Here is a 16,700-nt window from a genome sequence, read left to right as displayed (position 1 = left end):
GTCGTGTATTATTCTTTATTGCATTTTCCTCAGTTCAATCGTTGTTATAATGTAGCTGCAGTAGGTATGATTTTCTTTCTTTTAATATCTTATCACTGTTAGAAAACAATAATCTTAATACGCTTATGAATTTATCAAAAACGTAACTAAGATTATGCATATCATAATTTAATCTGAGTATTACCTCATTAGTAAATAACATTAGAAAACATGTAAAGAATTATAAACTTAGGTGCAAAAAATAAATGTGGACATCAGGCCTTTTTGAAAAAAAATAAAAAATAAATAACCAGCGTGGGGAGTGTAAGTCAAGGCCTCCCCTTGTCTCTAGTAAGTTAAGAGTCGCTAGTTTAGTGCTCTACCAGTCAAGGCTAAAAGACCTGATACTGATGATGAAGATTACGATAAAATAAGAATGATACTTTATCATCATCACCATCATTTCAGCCACAGGACGTCCAGTGCTGAACATAGGCCTCCCCCAATGACTTCCACATCGCACGGTTGGTAGCGGCCGGCATCCAGCGCTTTCCTGCTACCTTTATCAGATCGTGGGTCCGTCTCACGCTGCGTTTTACGGTACGTGGCCTCCACTTATATTGATGTAAAGTCGACCGTCTGAGTACCGACTATACATTTTTTCGATGATGAAACTAAGACCTAGTTTAAGATGCTATAGTGTCACGTCACTACTACTTACTTATTTATAATTATGGCTTAGCTAAAGCCTTGGCATCCGTTAAGAGATGTCTCCAACTCCTTTGATCTTGTACTTTTTCACACCACTTGCCTGCCTCAGGCTCGCAAAGATTCATGTCCACCAAGTCACCCCAATGGTGTGAGTGACGTCACTATACCTACATCACAAAAATGAATAAGCCTGGCCAGAACAATTCTTTGTTTAATTTCAATGAATCAACATGGAACTACATAGATTGCATTGTACATAATGTAAACAAACTATATCAAACGCTAGTTTGTTATTTGCGCGAACGGTTATCAATTATTCGCGCTAACACTCTATTAGACTTGTCGCGTTAATTAATCCAATTCTAATTATAAATTCCAAATTGGAAAATACGGTTTTTCAAACAGTAGATTGCATTTTCCGTATTCCAAATTGTACTCAATTAAATGGAAATTGATTTATTTGAATTCCAGCAATAATTTGTATTGTTTGATAAATTGTTAGTATTTGGGATTAACAAATTAATCATTATTATAAGGTTAGTATAAAAGGAGTGCTTCATCATCATCATCATCATCATTTCAGCCACAGGACGTCCACTGCTGAACATAGGCCTCCCCCAATGACTTCCACATCGCACGGTTGGTGAAGGAGTGCTTATACCCATATTATTTTACTTTATAGAATGAAATACGAATTAATATAAACAGTAATAATTTACGTCATTAAAATTTGTGCAGTTCCTGGTTTTCAATTATTTTAATTTATCTGTTATAAAGTCTTTACAAGGTTTTGGCAATGTTAAACGTGTTTTAAAAGATTATTTGCAAGAAGTTATGGAACTAAAAAAGTTTAATTATCCTCATAACTGAGTAGTTTGAGTTTTAAAATGTGTTTTTGTTTTTTTAATTATCTGTTCAAGAACTTACGTGACTCATAAAATTTACAAGTTATGTAACATAATTGTTATATTATACAAAACTACATAATGTTTAAACTAGATGATCTACATTACTTTTTTTGTACCTAGTGTGTGTAATTGTGCCTAGTTATGTACGGACAACAATATAAATCAAGTATAACACTAATTAATTTTACGTAGTTACAATAGAAACAAAGGAAAATTATTATTTTAATATTATGATGACGTAATTTTATTATGCAATAAAAATGTGAAGTCAAAGTAAAGTATTAAAGGCCTATTTCCAGAAAATAATAACTTTTATGACTATTTAGTTTGATATACTGATAATAAATTGTAATAATAGCAAACAAGTATTACCAACCTCTGAAAAAAACCATCCAGCAGTAAAACACTGGAAAATTAAATCGAAATGCTCAATCCAACACTATCTCTCTCACGATCGGTCAAGCGCCGAGTCTATGCTATTCCTATGCACCGTCCATAGAGCACGATGAATCGGTGTCGGTGCGCAGCGCTCTACTAAACACCTCAGTATGCTTTTTGCTTCGTTAGAGAACGCATGTGGCCAGTTACACATTTTGAAATTTCGGATTTGGAATTTTCGAACGATTTTCATGTGTTTTCCCCGGTGAAACGGACTTTGGAACTGAATTATTATGCGAAATATTTAAATTTTCGCTAGGAATATTTGACGGTAAGTAGTTTCGGATTACCTAATTAATTTCTCTTTAATTGCTATTTTTTTTCACTTTGGCAGATCAACTTAATTAAATATTACCTATAATTAGTAGCCGAAGTTTAATTAGATATTGTCAGATTATGGGAACAATATTGATTCTATATTAACTAAAATCCTTGACTTGGTCCTCCGATTTCTTTTATTACCTTCGTAGTTTTTATTAATTACTTTTAGTAAGTTAACTGAAACAATTTATTATCGTGCCAGGTATTTTTAATTAAAAGATTTCAATCACATTATATCAACAAGCAAATAATAAAAGTGAACTTTGTACACTCGTTAATGAACAATAGATTCGTATTAGAATGGTTGAATAACAATTAATTGGCAGTGATTATTCGATTTACAACAACGTGAATCGATAAACGGGACTAACAGACACACCACGCATCGGTAACTCTTGTTGTGTTGAAATTAGCACTAGTCTTTTTCTAGCTATATCTAGATCAGTAACCCGCCTGTCTGTCTGTCTAAGAACGGGCCTTAGAATTGTAATAATTAACATTCAATTGATTCAAAACTGTAATGTCTTCAAACCCCTACTCTTCCCGCGGGTGTCGTAAGAGGCGACTTAGGGACTACACATCAAACAGAGAATGGGCAGCAGCGCTCTCTGAAAAACATCAATCTTTTAAACTGCGATCTCCAACCCGCCTGCCTAGCGTGGAGATTATGGCAAAACCCTCCACTATAGTGGAGGAGGCTCATAGTCCAGCAGTGGACTGTAAAGGGCTGTTGATGATGATTCAATACGAGAAGTAAGTACATATCTTCCTGTATATATCAGCTGTTGTAAAAATGACCCTACGACATTGATCAGAAAACAACCAATAACAAAATAACAAATCCTGCAAAATAATGATTTAAAACAGCAACTCTAATAAAAATTTAATTCAATATTCAAAACGTAAATCCACTTTTCAGATCGCTCTCAATATTTAAATGTCAGAAAACGGAAAATATTCCATACTGAGAGCAAATTATATAGTACGATTTTTAATATTTTCTTTTGGTTTATAGTCCAGTCAATGAATGCTTTAACAACGGTGTAGATAGAAATCCCTGGAACACAATTTCTGACCTCGGGATTTCGGGGTAAATTTTAACATTTCACATGTGATAGATAGATTTTAGTGTCCTAAATGTCGATTTTTGAACGTCAATACCTAAAGAACCGTTTGAAGTATATTTATGAAATTTGAAGCTGATGTTTATGTTGCAAGTCTCAACACATGAGCCAAATTTGAAGTGTTAATGCACAGTACTTTTTGAGTGATGAGGAGTCAAAAGTGGCTCCAATTGGTTCGTCTAAATATACGCACGGTGCAGTCCCCTCCCTGGAATTAGGCTTAACATGCTCCCGCATGTCTAGAATATTAGCTCAATGTTGATTTAGTCGATGTTCTCCTGATGGAAACATGTAAGACAAAAATAAAATTTCCAATATTACAGACCTTCTAGAGCAGATGCCGCGAAAACTATACAAGATATAGAAAAACTTGACTATCTCACCTGTAGCAAATTGAATAAGCTTTTTTTGGTTCATAGTAGTCATATCACTAGGACGCATAGTTTTCGAGGATTAAGCGAAAAACCGAAAAGTGGTACTTTTAAACCCCCCTCTCCCCGCCGGCTCAAGGGCTAAGGGCGGGGACTTTTGCTATGTTCACCTCCTAACTAGTCTAAATAAAGTCCTGAAGTCAAAAATTGTGTTCCATGGATTTCCATCTATAACGCTTTATTGACTGGACTATTAGGGTAACACCAATCTTGATTTATTACAAACTCAAGCACAGATTCAGGCTTGTGATATTGATTGTACCTATATTTGGAATAATTGGACCTATCATTGGCTGGAGAATCATACTTGAGTGTCATTTCATTATTTGAGCCTAAAAATTTTTATCATCATTTACGATCAACTGTGAATGTTACAAGATTTTCAACCGACTTCAAAAAAAAGGAGGAGGTTCTCAATTCGACCCGTATGTTTTTTTTTTCTATGTTTGTTACGCGATAACTCCGCCAATTATGAACCGATTTGAACAAATCTTTTTTCGGCGTATAGGTAATACCTCAAGGGTGGTCCCATTTAAATTTAAAAATAGAAAAAACAACCCCCAAGGGTGGAAAATTGGGGATGAACTTTTTTATACGCAATATCTCCGCCGATTATAAATCAATTTGAACGATTATTTTTTTGTTGAATAGGTATTATCAAAAGGGTTGTTTCATGCGAATTTGAAGAAAATATTTCACCCCCAAGGGTGGAAAATTGGGGATGAACTTTTTTATACGCAATTTTTAGTTTTTTTTTGTGTTCACGCATTTGAAGTCGGTTTTATTTTTTTAAAAAGTTATTGAAGGTCATCAAAGCATGATCCATCATTATACAATCAAATTACTTCCAAATACCTGCTTACTAGCTTTTCACAATACCTACATTTTGTCAATTGTTTGAAAAGTTAGACATGCTAATGATGTTTTGAAGTTTTCATTTGCATTAAACTAAGCCTGCTTACACGTTAAGTAGAAAATAGTTGTTGTTCTCTTTTCAAATGGTAAAAGAACCTTCAAAACTTGCTTTAAAATAGGCCTCTAATTTATGAGAAATATTTACTTACAATATCATAATAATTACCAAAGGATGTACACAAAAAAGAACATAGCTGTATGTTTTTAGCTCTTTTTGAAAGTACCTAATATCCAGTCAGTTAGTAGGTAGTACCGTACACGTACGCGTACCGGAAAGCGCAGCGTAGGACTTCCACCCACAAGGTGGACCGACGACCTCATAAAGGTAGCAGGAAGGCGCTGGATGCAGGCCGCCACCGACCGACCATTATGGAAATCATTGGGTCACCTATGTCCTATGGCTGAGGTGATGATGATGATGAGGTAGTTTCAGTGTCATTGTCACCTTTTGACGCAACGTCGTACGTTTTACCTGTATTGTATTCGTAAGAACATAGAAATTGTACATTACCATAGTTTATACTCACATTTCAACGAAGGTCAAACTTAGTACTGTCTATTATTCCATAAAGCATAAGCTATTGATGTCTCAGATCCATTACACCCACTCTCTACTGGAGCGAATGAGCTAAATTGTAGTTTTATTAGTGACGCAAAAGTGATCAATGTCACGTTGACCATGATCCCTTTATTGTATACAATTTCATATTGTAGAGCCAATGGTCAAAGGCGATTGAGTTTCTACCGCTACTTCATCTCAGCACCAGCCCATAATGTTGTCACGAACTGGTGGTAGGGCAAGCTTTGTTTGGGACATGTTTTAAAAGCCAACTTGCAAAAAAAATACCTTAAAGACTTTTAATGCTTTTTTGTCTTTTGGATAAACATTTTTCTCACTGTACTGCGTGACCTTTTCACACTTAGAGTAGGCGCACACCGTTGATTTTTCGTCGGCCGATTGTTTAGTCGGGCAGTTGATTAGTATGGGCATGTATGGGAGTGCGCACACCACGCCGATTCGATTTGGCCGATTCTTCATACAATTTAAAATCGGGCACAACTATCGGCCAACTAAAAATCAACGGTGTGCGCCTACTCTTACCTTTCGGAATTCGAACCAGCTGCCGCAAATATTGAGTTCAATAGACTTAAATAGATCACGGTAATGCTAGAAGCACCCTCCAGTTACTATACGTACCTACTCGTAGTAGGTGATCTAAATAAATTGTTGATTGTCCTAATAAATAAAATAAAATGGCTCCAATCGGCATCGAATCCAGTATATCTTTACAAAAACTATCCAAAACCTTTGAAAATATGTAGCATAACAATGTTCTTACTGAAAACAGATAACATAAGGATTAAAATTGTATCTAAAGATAACAATAATTGACATCACAACAAAATTGTAACTCAAATTAGATTCGATTATGTGAAAGTCCAAACTGATAATATTATTATGTTATGTACAAGACTTAAAGGTGCTTTTCACATGAGTTCTTTGTTTGTTTGTATTCAAAACTGTGACCTTTACGCATTACACATTTTATGTAAATATACGTACACTAAAAATAGTGACGTGTTTTTCGTTCCTTGAAGTTGAAAATATTGTATGAATTGTGACAACTGACTTAAACGTGGTAGTTTTTATGAGTTGCCATTGACTTCTGACACTACAAAGTTCGAAACCATATTCTTTAAGGTCAATAGCATTGAACCCAACCTACAAACTACAGCATAATACTTTTATCTTCAAAAATAACACCTATCACAACTGTTTAAGACGTCACAGTGCTTACCTACCTAGATGTGCTGTCTGCATTAAGAACACTAGGAAAATATTAAATTACTTAATATTATGCGTTTCACGCCAAAATAAGAATCTGTTACTAAAGTATATTATACCACACTAATCCCAACTAATATTATAAATGCGAAAGTAACTCTGTCTGTCTGTCTGTCTGTCTGTCTGTCTGTCTGTCTGTCTGTCTGTCTGTCTGTCTGTTACGCTTTCCCGCTTAAACCTCGCAACCGATTTTGATGAAATTTGGCATAGAGATAGTTTGAGTCCCGGGAAAGAACATAGGATAGTTTTTATCCCGGTTTTTGAAACAGGGACGCGCGCGATAAAGTTTTTCTGTGACAGACAAAATTCCACGCGGGCGAAGCCGCGGGCGGAAAGCTAGTACATAATATAGGTGCGGACTACCACTGACTACCAGATCTAGTTAGGTATTGCTTTTGTTAGTGGTAGCTGCCTGTAGCCAGTGGCAGTCCTAAATCCTTAGGCTGAGTTGCACCACTTTACTTTAACCGTAACTATAACCATAACCCGTATTTTTTGAAAACCAGCCTTTAACTCAGCCTTGATCTTGATAATCATAGACCTTTAACTTAAAAGAAAATTGTTACAGAATACAAATCAACAGATCACCAAGATGGTGGTGATAAGCAAACCGATGTTCGATGAAGTGTGCCGTGGCCAGGCTTGTCGGGATATATTCCACCCCTGGTCGGAGACCTGCCTAGGAGTGCTGCCCAGGGCGTTCATGGACTCTGTGAAAGGCAGCTTACGTTTTTATACTATAGTTTATTTGGTAAGTTAATTTTTTCTTGTACTCTTTGTATATCATTTTGTAGATCTGTGAGTTCAGTCAGCAACACAGCAGACTTTACAGTTGTGTTGATAATCAGTTTACTACTCTGCCTTTTGTAGGTTCTGCGACAGTTAAGTATGTAGCACAGTCACTTTAACTTACTTTGCACTTTGTCCTATTACATCAGGCTGAGTAGCACCATCTTAACTTTAGCCGTAACTAACATAACCGATGTTTTTTTATATGGAGTTTGACGTACTCGTATACCTACGATAGCAAGATAAAATATTCTTTAACGATTCTATGTATAATTTCAGGCACAACTACCAATGCACATGAAGCATTTCAAAAGCAAAGAAATGTGGATCAAAATGGCGGAGTACTACTGCAGATCAGTCACGTTAGGTCTCCTCGTGCCTTTCACCTTCATCACAAGTAACTGCTTGTTTAGGTAAGGTATGTACTGTTAGGTATTTTGTATTCATCATCATCATTATTTCAGCCGTAGGGCGTCCACTGCTGAACATAGGCCTCCCCCAATTATTTCCACATCGCCCATTTGGTAACGGCCTGCATCCAGCGCCCTCCTGCTACCTTGGCGAGGTCGTCGGTCCATCTTATGGGTTTGTATTCTTATGTTTCAGTTATCATACTTTGATTGTGTTAGGGACGACTAAACTAGCTAACCCGGTAAGTGTACACTAATGTCGCCCGGCAAGCGGAAGGTCGTGTGTTCGAGTCCCGCCTTATGCAGTTCGATTTTGTTAAGTTGTTTATAATTTACACTAATGTAGTTACGAATGTATGATTATATTCCTTTTCTTAACTTTCTTTTGTAAAGTATAAATATTTGTCTTGTGGATGTACTTACGTCCTTGTCACATCTACAGCAAAGATTAAAATGACATGAAGGTGATCGCTTAGTTACCATCATGAAAATGCATATTCGCCAGTAAACTATTGTTCAAACCAGAAGGAAGACGGCCTTCTTTGTGTTTTCAACTGTTTCATTATCATCATTTCAGCTGCAGGACGTCCACTGCTGGAAATAGGCCTCCCCCAATGATATCCACATCGCCCGGTTGATAGCGACCTGCATCCAGCGCCTTTCTTCTACCTTTATGAGGTCATTGGTCCACCTATTAGGTTGCTGGTGCTGTCTCATCAGTCGTTCAACTGTTTTTTTGTTCTGTTTTCAGTCAATTTGGAATAAAGCTCAGCTACATATCGTCTCTGTTAGTGCCACTGACGTTGAATGGCCTCAACATCTACTGGGAACCACCGAGCAGAAGGAGTCTAGTCATTAATCTATTTTTTAATCAGGTAAAGTGAAACCTAACTCTATGCAGTAATCATTTTTGCTTAGAACTTCTATTCGATTCTTTCTAGGCAGTCCCTCATTGTTGAGATTCTCTGATAAGCTTTTTATAGTCTTGCTCACTCAATACTCAAATGTTATTGCATCCTTAATGTTTCTTTGTTTTTAAGTACCTATTAACTTTTAAGTGTTATTTTTAACCTGCAACAAATTATTCAAATCGTGACGTTAATTGAACGTAAAGTTTAACAATACCTACATCACACAGACACTTGACTATACATTTCCGTTGCAAAATAGTACTTAACTAGCTTTTGCCCGCGGCTTCACCCGCGTAAAATTTAGTGTCACACATCGGCATAAATTATCTATATCTATACTAATATTATAAAGCTGAAGAGTTTGTTTGTTTGTTTGTTTGGTTGAACGCGCTAATCTCAGGAACTACTGGACCGATTTGAAAAATTCTTTTTGTGTTGGATAGCACGTTAGTTCCTGAAGGCTTTAGGCTATTTATCATCACGCTAAGACCAATAGGAGCGGAGCACCAATCAAGAATATTTCAAATCAGTGAATTTTTTCCTTTTGAGAGCTGACGCTGCGTAAACGGTTAAAGTTTCGCAAAAATCATATATGACAGGATTGTTCCCCTTTAAAAGTTCTTTAAAAAAGTCCGCGGTAGCATATGTCTATCTTTTAAGGTTGGCTCATAGTAACCATTTTTATGCAAAAAAATCTCTTTTAAAATAATGCATTATTTGCGAAGGTGTTTTTATAAACATGATATTAATCCTTATCCAAATAAATAAATTATTCACCACATGTATTTAATTTTAAACATTCTTGCCCTTTACACCATTCGATTTCAATAAATATCTTAGGAGATATCGCAGTTTTGAAATCACATCGCAGCAAAATAATGATCAAGTACTACGCGCGCTACTGATGGATCAATGCACAGCCTAAACCGCTGATCGTAAAGACCTGAAACTTGGACGGTGTGTTCTTTGTATGACGTAAGCATCTGATAAGAAAGGATTTTCCAAAATTCTACCCCTAAGGAGGTAAAAAGGAGGGGCAAAGTTTGTATGAAATAACGAGATTCCTTCGTCCAATCTACTTAAAATTTTGCATAAGCATTCTATAACAGAATTAATGGAAGACGTGTTTCGTATTTTAGTGAAATGCACCCCCTAACCATGTTAAAAAGGGGTAGTAAGTTATTTTAGTGGTGATTTGCTTCAAAGTTGATATTAATTACTCATTAGTGGATTTTTTTACAATCATGACGTCATGTTAACGACTACCATACTCTAGGGGCCTCCACTTAACCTCGGAGTGGGTGCCCGCTGCGTGCGCTCGCCCAACAATGCATAGTAATGCATGACGGTCATGCCGCGGGCACCTGCTTGCGCTGTATACATAAACTCATTTTCGCGCGAGAGTTTTGGCGGAGGCTCTTGAGGTAGTGGGAGTAGTCTTGAGGAAAAGCTCCTTCTCCCACGGCCAGTGGCATGCTGGAAGCTTGGTGATTCTAGCACCCGTAGGAAAATATAAAAAAAAGTTTACCAATAATACTGCGGTAGGTGTAGTTTTCGATTTCGTTGTAAAGAAATAATACCACCGAGTAACTTTCACCGGATCAAAGGCCGAGCTGCATATTCATAAAATATAAGAAAAAAATATTTTCATGTTTATTTAACCTGATTTTTATATTTTAAAAGTATTCTTAACATTTAGATAATAACGTTCAAACATTTAAAAATAATCGTATGAGAACGTTTTCGACTTCTCCACGGACGAAGTCGCGGGCTAAAAAGCTATTTGTAAAATAATTAGACTAAATTATTAAAAGTGCCTACCCAAAGTCATTATTCCACGCGGACGAAGTCGCGGGCACAGCTATAGCCTATATGTTAATCTGGGCTACAAACAATAACACTGTAAAGTTTCAACAAAATCCGTTCAGTAGTTTTTGCGTGACAGAGTAACAAACATCCAGACATCTTGACATCCAAACTTTTGCATTTACTCGTGTAATATTAGTAGGATTATATTTATCATCATTATCTCATCATCATCATTTAGTATCCTGCAGGAGCGCGACCCTCTCTAATTCACCAGAGGCAAATGGAGGATTTGGCCTATACTCCCCACGCTGGCCAGACTGGTTGGGCCATATTCATTTTTTTATTGTATCACATAAGTTAAGTATACAGGGTGTCACAGAATGGGTGAATCAAACTGCTAGGGGAAGTGGCTGTACTAATGAGCTATCCCTAAAAAATATGAAAAAAAAATAAAGCGCATAAGGACACAAAAAATGTTTTTGTAAAAGTGAAAATAAATCAGCTTTGCCTAAGTCTCTGGCTATAATTGCTGCGTTTGGAGTTTATTTATACTTTTTTCTTACTAATATTAATTGTACATGATCGCTTCATTTATCTGTAAACAAACTTTTGAAAATAATTTAAAAATCCTAACTCAATTTTTTTCATATTTTTTAGGGATAGTACATTAGTAGAGCTACCTCCCCTAGCAGTTTGATTCACCCATTCTGGGACACCCTGTATACACTTACAGTAAGGTCTGCTTAAGATACTGGATAAAATGAAACTTCTTGCAGTTACTCGAGTACTGGATGCGGTTGGCAAGCCAAGCCGGGTACCTCAACATCACCAAGTCAAGGCAGACCTTGATGTTCATGATCGGGAGTGGACTGCTGTTCTACATGATGAGGCTCGAAGGAGATAAGCCTAAAGAACAAAGAACTCCATTATTGTGGTAAGTATATCGTACTATATCGTTTAGTTTTGTAACATAAACCTAGCTAAATATATCTTCCAGTTCTTCCTGAAGAACGTTATGCATGCCAACAGCAGTCTTAGGCCCAGAACAGACGGTGAAACGCAACTGCAACGAAACTTTCTGATGATTCTAATAAATGAAACTGAAACTGAAAGTTTCAAACTGGTCGCGTCATGTGTGGTCTCTCAACGGACGCTATGGCAGAAACTTAGATGCAACTCAAAAGTAACTAGGAGTTGCAGTTTCGTTGCAGTTGCGTTTCACCGTCTGTTCTGGGCCCTACGTAACTCGCGATTCAATTATTTCATTTGTCAAGAAGTTCCGCATAACTTGCTACAATCCACACTACAGCAGCAGTGTTCGTAAAGCATTTTCTTAGCGAAAAAAGAAATCTAAAGGCTTTTTTTTTACTTTTCCTTTGAGTGAAGCACGCGTCAAGTTGTACCTACTTATGTTCTGGGGCAGCTTTTTTGTTTTCAAATGTTACATTGTAGTAAAGTGTGATCTCAATCAAAGCTGCCAATTTCAAATGAGTTTCTATTTCAGTAGAATTTGTTAACAGTATTGTATAAGTACTATTTACAAGTTGTGATAAAACTGAACACCGAAATGCTTTTAGAATTCAGGACGTGGATGCATGGACGCCATTTTTACTCAAGGGACGTTTCGAATACGCTGTGCAGTTGCTGCTTCTGTTTACTTTAACCAAAAATAAGTTTTAAAGTAAAGTTTTTAACAATCCTTAACTCAACTGTCCAAAGTTTATGTAAACAGAGAGAAACGTGCAATGGCTTAATAAGTCTAATAATATTAATAATAATTTGTTATTGTGTTAAAATCTTAAACTGTGTAACTATTACAACAGTGTATTTAGTCAATATTTGAACTTTTTGATTTACATTTTGAATTCTCATTTGAATTTCAAATTAGGTCTGTATTAAATTAATTGGAAAAAAAGACTTATGAATCTATACTGCTATTTAAGTGCTTTAAGTTTTTGTTAAATTAATTTATCGAGTAAAAGTATTATTTACTTATCTAAAGAGAAAACCTTACTCTCAATGCCTTTAATATTTCCTTTAACACAGGATTTACAACGCGGAAAAAGTAAATCGGAATCCAGAAAACCCAAAGAAGCCGTGTCCGCACAAGGGACCCTGCCAGAAACACATTCTAAAGGTGAAGAACTTTCCATTTTACTTAAACTAATTAAATGTAAAATATATTAAATTGTGTTAGAACTTATGATGTCACTTGTAGGTTGTTAGTCAGTTCAATTTGACTTTTTAATTAATTACCTATGTTGAATCGTATGAATATTTTTCTTTACGTTATATTGATTTCATTTCCAGGGGTACGGAACCTATTTCGCCGTCGGTCTAGCCATCAGCCTGGCTAAGTTAATCCTGCCCAGGATCAAAACGCCTCTACGAGCGCTATCCTCCCTGAGAGGAAGACACTTCAAGATGGCTCTATTCTTCGGCAGTTATATCGGTATTTACAGAGTACGATTCTATAGTTACTATTAAATTGATTTAGTACGTACATTTTAGCAAGTTTTTTATGATAAAACCATTGATGGTGCTAAAGTCTCCCCGAGATCATATCATAATTTGGAAGTCACAACTCTAAAGGGCTTCCATTAAAGCTAAATAAACTATTAATTTTCGTATTCTTTTCATTCCTGTCAGAGAAAGCTGGCTTAAGGACCGTTTTCCACCAAGATCGAGACAAGACGAAAGAAGACGAGAAGTGATACGCCCGTATTCACCAACAATGCTTGCTTAAGTGAAGCAGTAAATCCATAGAGCTCTGTGATTGGTTCATGTATCACCCTGTGTGTCCACGCGCACTGTAAGACCTCATAGTAAAATATGGGCGTTATACTTATAAGCAATACTCAGATATAATTTTACACGTCTCTTTACCGTACCATCTTAGTAGAAATAACTTAAGTCTCTATTCCACTTTTCTCCGCACATCTCAGGTCACCATTTTAATTTTTATTTTAGATTGAAAAAGAGGCTGATAAGGATAAAGCACCAGCCCATTATGATGTCCCGAAGTGGCGGTAGGGCAAGCTATATTTGGGACGTGTATAAGTGCCCTGGAAAGGGCCTATGTACTGAATAAACTGTTTGAATTCTGAATTTGAATTTGAAAAGTGGAAAACGGACCTAAGTTCCAGTGACGTATTCTGTTGTTACCCAAATAATATAACCTTCAACAAAAATGTGTGTTTCTATAGTACTTAAAAGTACATAAAAGTACTACATAGAAGGACGTCCACTGCTGAACATAGGCCTCCCCCAATGCTATCCATGTTACCCGGTTGGTAGCGGCCTGCGTCCAGCGCGTTCCTGCTACCTTTGTGTATTCAGCATGTAATTATTTTCTTCCCAGGCTGTCCTGTGCTTCTTGTGTCGGAAGAAAGGATACGATTCAGAACTGTTCGCGCTACCAGCCGGTTACCTGGCAGGGCTTTCAATGGTGTTCAGCCCAAGCCTAGGAGTCGCTATAGCTTCACTTACTGGGGCTATGAAGGTAAATATACTCTTTTGTAGTGGTTTGTATGGTACGCTGGATTTGCAAAAATCAAGTATGTAGAAGTTTATGGACATGACGCAAAAAGTAATTGCAAGATTTAGAACGCTTAAAAGGCATTCCGATATTGTGGTGGCAAGTTGAATGTTTGAGAATGTATTGATCCCAAAGTTCGTCTTCTGATCGGATTAATAGAGGGAACTATTTTTATTACCTTTGATATTTCCAAGTAACAGTGTAGGAATACTTATGGTAACTTTAGTAACCTTGCTGTTCCTGCTGACTTTGCATTAGGAATTCTGTAAGATAGTCTGTGTATCCTGTATTTAGTATTTGTAGTCGTATTGTAACATGTTTACTAAACCAAGCTATTGATTTTCCAAATGAATAAAAGTATAAATTCTAACCACGTAAAGACTATGACTAACTGCTAAACCTTCCTTATATTCCAGTTATACTCAACGATTCTCTACGAGAAGAAGGTTATACCTGACAACATTCCTCTGCCAGAGATGCTATACTGCACCTGCCAGGGTCTCCTCTTCACCTCTAGATTCGTGAACACCAAAGCCTGCCCTCCGTACATCATGAATTTGACGGACACTATTAGTCATGGACAGTAAGTTATCCTTTAACATTTCTGTATCCTCTATATCTTCTTCTTCTTGTTTTTGTTTTTGGCACAGGATTTGTGCTATTTTCGAATTATAGAGACGAGTTACCAAGTGGGACCAAGTCATCCTTAATATCATACGAGTTGTAATATCTGAGGTCTTTACCAGCTACCGTAATATTTTGTTAACTGCTGTAGGCAGTTGCTGTGGAAGAAATATTTGTTGGAAATGACCTATGGTATGATAGAATCCCACTCTTGAGTCTAAAATCCACAGAGCTTCCTTTACCGCTGTAAGAAAGAAATAAAGAAGGTTCTGGCTTGATTTCTAAATTATATGTCAAGTATTTAACTGAGTTAACCGAGAAAACCTAGTACATAGTAGAGAGGAACAAACGCACAAAATGACTTACTTGACTTATGGTCCTATGTCCCTTAGATGGGGCAGAGGGCGTCAAAAACGCACAAAATGGAGGTTCCAAAAAGTTACAGGTTATAATCATAACTTTTTTGTTGCAGTTGTGAAGCAATACACCAACGAGTTGCGGAATTAATAAGTAAACGAAACATGTGATAAAATATTTATTAGTGATTGGAATGCACACATTTGGGTGACGGTACAAATCGTAAATGCGCATGGAACATCAAGGAGTAGCTGTAGTTTGATTTAAAATAGCTTTAAAATAAATTAATATTGAGCAATTTATTTATAAAAGACTAATAAAGTTGCATCTTGACTTGGCGTGTGTCGTGAATGAGGGCTATCGTTTAAGCGCTCATCAGTTGGCGCCACTGTAGAGGAAAGTCACTGTCACTTGCTAGTGGCGAAGACAGTGGCGCCAATAGCGAATATGCAAGGTTTTTTTATTTCTCACATTTCAGTAGCCATTATCCAATCAATCAATGCTTTTATTTAACAAAAATTTCAAAAGATACCTAAGATATAGACGTTAGAGATCTCATGACCAATGATGTCATGTTAAAACGACACGCAGAGTCCCATACAAGTTACTATGGGCGCGTGACATTTGACGTCACGCCCAGCTATTTTCATACAAAGTTTAAACACTTGTAACTTTTTTGTTTCCAGTCTGATTACAATACTAGTTTTTTTTTTAATTCTATGATTTAACTAAAGTGTTTATTTATAATTATAATTTATTAACTTTTAAAATCGATGCATATTCTTTAATGAGCGCTGAAACTCACCATGGTGGCGCCACTGTAGAGTAGGGTCATGTCAATCACCAGTTAAGTATAAAAACGATAGCCCTCATTGAATTGTTTTTCAATTCAACGACAACCCAGTTTTTTGATTCGTAGTTAAAATAACAAATTGTTAAATTTTGCTACTAATGGTTAAATATTAACAAAATGTTAACTAATAGTTAAAAAATGTACTAAAAGTCAAGCTAACCATTGTTCAAAAAACATTTTTCTCTGATATTTAACCACTTGTCATTTGACATCTGTCAAATTTGACTATTGGTTATTTTAACTACGAATCAAAAAACTAGGCCTAAGTAAGGTATTACGTTTTTAAAGCGCTGTAAAGAATAACAATATTCTTCGACGTAATTTAATATGTTACGGTGTTTGTGATCTATAGTTAGAATGTATATTAGCAAATTGGTTGTGTTGGAGTTATAATAAATTGATTATTTACGTATTTTTAATCAAGTTGTTTTATTATTAGGTAAGGGAAAAAGATATTTAGTAAGTACGTAGTAGAGTTTGATTTGAAATGATAGATGTAGAATGTAGATAGAAGCTTAATATATGTATTTATACTTGGAATACCGCCCACTGCTGGACAAAGCCCCACGGATATCAATATAGTCCAGCGCTGCCCGCATCCAGGTATTCCCGTGACCATCAACAGATCGTCAGTGCACCGAGTGGGAGGCCTGCCTATACTACGCTTTCGGACGCGTGGTTACCACTAGCGAACTTTTCTGATCCAATTACTATGTATTTATTTTTTATTTGCATC

At 36.4% G+C, this 16,700-nt stretch overlaps 1 protein-coding gene across 3 annotated transcripts; it reads left to right on the top strand.

Annotated features, from left to right (window-relative positions):
• Nucleotides 1-2,108: 2,108 nt before the first annotated feature.
• Nucleotides 2,109-15,620, top strand: LOC114355819 (transmembrane protein 135). Of its 3 annotated transcripts, none has more exons than XR_003656143.1 (10): nt 2,109-2,307; nt 7,242-7,424; nt 7,742-7,875; nt 8,624-8,747; nt 11,369-11,526; nt 12,639-12,729; nt 12,903-13,044; nt 13,954-14,094; nt 14,547-14,713; nt 15,227-15,620. XR_003656143.1 is itself a non-coding variant. In XM_028308849.1 (10 exons), the coding sequence occupies exons 2-10, from the start codon at nt 7,266-7,268 to the stop codon at nt 15,279-15,281; spliced, it is 1,182 nt and encodes a 393-aa protein (XP_028164650.1). In that variant the 5' UTR covers nt 2,115-2,307; nt 7,257-7,265; the 3' UTR covers nt 15,282-15,620. The 3 variants fall into 3 exon arrangements, 2 of the variants coding, with proteins under 2 accessions (XP_028164650.1, XP_028164641.1); XM_028308849.1 differs by having other exon boundaries at nt 2,115-2,307; nt 7,257-7,424; nt 12,903-13,055; XM_028308840.1 differs by having other exon boundaries at nt 2,117-2,307; nt 12,903-13,055.
• The last annotated feature ends 1,080 nt before the right edge of the window (nt 15,621-16,700 follow it).

This window comes from Ostrinia furnacalis, unplaced genomic scaffold, assembly GCF_004193835.3.
Source record: "Ostrinia furnacalis isolate ACB-3 unplaced genomic scaffold, ASM419383v2 OfSCF0207, whole genome shotgun sequence".
Classification (NCBI taxonomy): Eukaryota; Metazoa; Arthropoda; class Insecta; order Lepidoptera; family Crambidae; genus Ostrinia; species Ostrinia furnacalis.
This window is presented reverse-complemented; position numbering and strand designations above follow the sequence as displayed.

Coding starts and splice junctions, on each gene's coding strand:
- LOC114355819 (XM_028308849.1), top strand. CDS start 7,266: ATGGTGGTGATAAGCAAACCGATGTTCGATGAAGTGTGCCGTGGCCAG. Junction 8,748..11,368: donor TTAATCTATTTTTTAATCAG/GTAAAGTGAAAC, acceptor AACTTCTTGCAG/TTACTCGAGTACTGGATGCG. Junction 14,095..14,546: donor CACTTACTGGGGCTATGAAG/GTAAATATACTC, acceptor CTTATATTCCAG/TTATACTCAACGATTCTCTA.